The sequence below is a fragment of the Pyrgilauda ruficollis genome, unplaced genomic scaffold, assembly GCF_017590135.1.
Source record: "Pyrgilauda ruficollis isolate IOZ18807 unplaced genomic scaffold, ASM1759013v1 scaffold132, whole genome shotgun sequence".
Lineage (NCBI taxonomy): Eukaryota > Metazoa > Chordata > Aves > Passeriformes > Passeridae > Pyrgilauda > Pyrgilauda ruficollis.
The window spans coordinates 782,524-786,412 of NW_024511655.1; the positions used below are offsets into that span (position 1 = coordinate 782,524).

The following is a 3,889-nucleotide window of genomic DNA, read 5'->3' on the forward strand; positions in this document are numbered from 1 at the left end:
CGCAGATCCTCAGGGGATTGAGCACTAAGCTCCCTCCCTCCCTCATTCTCCGCTTTGCTTTCTGGTCTTCTTTTTTCCCCCTTTTTAAATTTTTTTTTTTCCTGGCTTTTGGTTGGTTTTCTTTTTTTTTCCTCCCCTTCTTTGACCTCAGCATAAAGTGGGAGCTGGGGGCAGAGCGCCTTTTCGGAGCGACCGGCGGCCGGCCCGTGGCTACCCGCCCCTAAACCGGGATGCCTCTCCCCGCGGCGCTGCTACCGGCGCTGCTCCTAGGGCTGCTGTGGCCAGGGGCGGTGCGTGGCCGGTCTCCCCCGGGTCGCCTCCCCGCCGGGCCCCGCCAGCGCCGCTGGGACGCGGCTCTTTTCGCCCGCTCCGTCGCTCGCCTCCCGGCGGAGCGCCGCGACGCCGCCCGCGACGGCGACTACCTCCTGGGCATCAAACGGCTGCGGCGCCTCTACTGCAACGTGGGCATCGGCTTCCACATCCAGGTGCTGCCCGACGGCCGCATCGATGGCATTCACAGCGAGAATCGATACAGTAAGCCGCCGACAACCCCCGCGGCGGGGCAAGTGAGACGCTCCGCGCCCGCGGGACCGCCGGAGGGCAGTTCTGCGGGAGCGGAGCGACTGACCTGCCCCGGAGAGCGGCATGTCCCGAAAGGAGGGTGGGTGCATGGCAGACCTCGAGCCTCACTCGAAAGTCCGGCCGCAGGCAGCACCGCGGGGCTGCGCCCCTCGGCTCCCCCGCGGGTGGCGGGAGCCCGGGGTAGCGGGGCGGCGACGGACCCCATCGGGAGCTCCGGAGCAGCTCCTCGGCAGTTCGGGAGGGGCTCGTCGGCGCTGCTCAGTGCCGTGTTGTCCCCTTGCCGCCGTCAGGCATCAGGTGTCGGTGTTGCCTCAACATCTGGAGGACCCGCAGTGCCGTGGGCCGCCCACTCCAAGCAGGGGCTGGGGTGAGCCCAGCTCGCCCCCAGACTTGAAAAGCATCTGCTGGGGACTTAACCCCGTGGCCCCATGACTCTGATATCCAACTGAAACAATAAGATCCGGGAGTGGGGATGTAAGCTGCATGATGACAAATGTTTCATTTGCCCTAAGCATACTCCGGCTTATTTTAACCTTGCCTACACAAGAGGATGCCTGGGGGCAAAATAAAAATAGATACTTAGCTAAAAGAAGAGAAGTCCCAGCATGGGGCATAGGACAGCACGTGGGGTATGAGGCTGGGGTTCTGTGGACACCCACAGCAGTACTGGGATGTGGGGATCCACACTGGGGGTGGCAGCCTGTGGGTGAGCCCAGCACTATCACTGCACACACCATGGCACGCCCTTTTGTCCCCCTGATTTCTGTGTCTCCTGTGTAGGTCTGCTGGAAATTTCTCCTGTGGAAAGAGGTGTGGTCAGCATATTTGGTGTCAAAAGTGGACTCTTCGTGGCCATGAATAGCAAAGGCAAACTCTATGGATCTGTAAGTAGGCACTGAGTGTGTGCCTGGGGAGGGGATGGTGGTCAGGTGGGGTGAAATGTGTGCACGGTGCTAGAAGCTGCCCAAGATCCATCCTTGCCCCTCCTGGGTCAGACAGCACAGAGCAGCCCTTCCTGCCTTGCCAGCAGAAGGTGTGCTGCCCAGTTGTGCTGCTTACTGAGATTTTGGAGTGAAACTCTCTCTTCTGCATTACACTTCCTTGCTTCTCACATAAAAACTGTAGTCACCCAGCCATGGCTGCACATCTTGCCTACCTCACAGACCAACAGATCAGTCATTTGTGTGGCAAGACCACGAGCTAGGCTTAGTCCGTATATTAGTTATATTTAAGTACAAACAGCCTTAGGCAGGGGTGGCAATCACTCCATCTCTCAGAGGGCACTTGAACTTGTGATCAACCAGGCCCCACAAGTGACCCTTTATGAGGTGATGAATCAGTGACCTATTGATCACTCTTAGCTAATGCTTTGAACAGTTAGTTCCCGTGGCAGTTCAGCATCCTTGGGGTCTGAACTTCTGTTTATGAGAAGGAAGACCCATTAGGAAGACAATACAGACCTTCTTCTACGTTAGATCTTTGGAAATAGATGGAGACATCTTGTAAAATCTACTTGAGGTGGACAATAACAGGGTGTATCTCTGCTCATGTTAAGCTGTCTTCCTGCTTTTGAGTTCAGCTCTGTACAAGTGACTGTGATCAGCACAGTCTTAAACTCATGTTCCTGGCTCTCCTTTCTCACCCATGAATTTCCCATGTCATGTTCCCCAAGTGAAGAAACTTGGGCTGAGGAAGAGCCAAACTATGTCAGAATTAACTGTGTATTTTCATGAAGGCATGAAGTATCCAGAATTATTTTCTGGGCCATTGGTCCTGTTGTAGAGGATTATGCCTTATGTAAAAGCCAGGAAGAATCAGTCACCAAAATGCATCCTTTTTTAGGGATACTGCTGCCTTGGTGTCCTGGGTAAAATAATCCCTAGTGCAGTGCTCAGCATGGCAGGCTAAGGCCTCTCTCATAAACCCCAAGGTTTTTGCCCAACAGTAAGAGATTAATTCATTTGTCCCTTTCCAGATAAGACACTTGCAAGACCTGCCCCTCTTTGTACGTACTTGCTAATGAAACCACATCCCTGAAAGTTTGCCTGCTGTCAGATCTGTTTTCCTGATCCATTAACCTAAGTTATCCAAATCCTACCTTTAATTTTAAATCTAAAGAAGCAAAAAATACTGTCCATGATGAGTGGCTTTAAAATGCCTCTTTCTCCTCAAGCAATATAGGAAAGTGCCAGCATTCTGGATTTTCTGAAGCCTCTCAGGCAATTTATTGCTGGTGGGACAACCAGGAGCAATTCAATGAGCAGGAGCATGGAACTGGGCTTGGGCCCTACCCACCTCAGCTCTGTTAAGGTGACCCTGTCCCTCCCATGGGTGTCCCTCCCAACTTTAGGTGTATGTGCCTGGCCTGGGTACAGCATCTCTAATTGATCCTCTGGCTCCTGAGTCCTGTTTGAAGCTTCAGAGGCCACATCAAAAGATCACTAAGTGGAGGGGGCTCACCTGCACATTTGCCCACAACACACCTTCTTACACCTGGTAGCAAGAATATTTCCACACCTGATGTTTAAAATTCCTTCCCTCTCATTCCTTCCTTTTCATTTCAGGCCCATTTCAATGATGAGTGCAAATTCAAAGAGATTCTCCTGCCAAACAACTACAATGCTTACGAATCCAGGATTTATCCCGGGATGTACATAGCCCTGAGCAAAAATGGAAGAACAAAGAAAGGCAATAAAGTATCTCCCACAATGACAGTGACACATTTTCTTCCTAGAATCTGAGACATCTCCCTTCAGACCTACCTCAGCACAGGGGAAGACGCAGAACAGAAAAGAAACATGGTGCACTTTTACTGGAGAGTTTTATGCAAGAGTAGGTGTAAAATATTTAAGTGAATTATTTAAATTTGTATATATTGTCACAAAATTTATTTATAGTTACTTTTTTTTTTTTTTTAATTTTAATCTCTGAAAACAAAACAAACCTCCAACCCAAGGTCTTTCATTTCATGGTGCAACAGTAGAAGTCTTCTGCTTTGTGGTTTATTTAATTCAGTTGAGTTATCACAGGTGTGCTGCTACTCCATGTCCTAAGCCAGGTGACATCCAATTCCTCTCTCCCAACGTTTTGCACTGTTTGTGTGTTGCTCGGTGTTTATTGCTGTACAGGTGTGAGTTTGTTTGTTGGTTTGTTTGTTTGGGTTTTATGGTGGCTTTGTCCTCCCCTGCGCGTTTTCCAAGCCGCCGGTGGCTCCCAGCGCGGCTCCTGGCCGGGAGCAGGAGGTGCCAGGGTGGGATGCCAGATGCCAGCACGGAGCCACACACAATGCCTGATCCCCTTTGCTATT

The 3,889-nt window shown here is 51.5% G+C and overlaps 1 protein-coding gene across 1 annotated transcript; it reads left to right on the forward strand.

Moving 5' to 3' along the window:
• The first annotated feature begins 230 nt into the window (after positions 1 to 230).
• Positions 231 to 3,323, forward strand: FGF4 (fibroblast growth factor 4). The gene is made up of 3 exons (XM_041459199.1): positions 231 to 534; positions 1,363 to 1,466; positions 3,147 to 3,323. Exons 1-3 carry the CDS (start codon positions 231 to 233, stop codon positions 3,321 to 3,323), a joined length of 585 nt encoding a protein of 194 aa, XP_041315133.1.
• Positions 3,324 to 3,889: the final 566 nt, after the last annotated feature.

What these genes read in the sequence shown, in the direction of transcription:
- FGF4 (XM_041459199.1), top strand. Translation starts at nt 231, where the DNA reads ATGCCTCTCCCCGCGGCGCTGCTACCGGCGCTGCTCCTAGGGCTGCTG. An exon ending in TCACAGCGAGAATCGATACA is followed by an intron (nt 535 to 1,362) that starts GTAAGCCGCCGA and finishes TCTCCTGTGTAG; the next exon opens with GTCTGCTGGAAATTTCTCCT. An exon ending in AAGGCAAACTCTATGGATCT is followed by an intron (nt 1,467 to 3,146) that starts GTAAGTAGGCAC and finishes TTTTCATTTCAG; the next exon opens with GCCCATTTCAATGATGAGTG.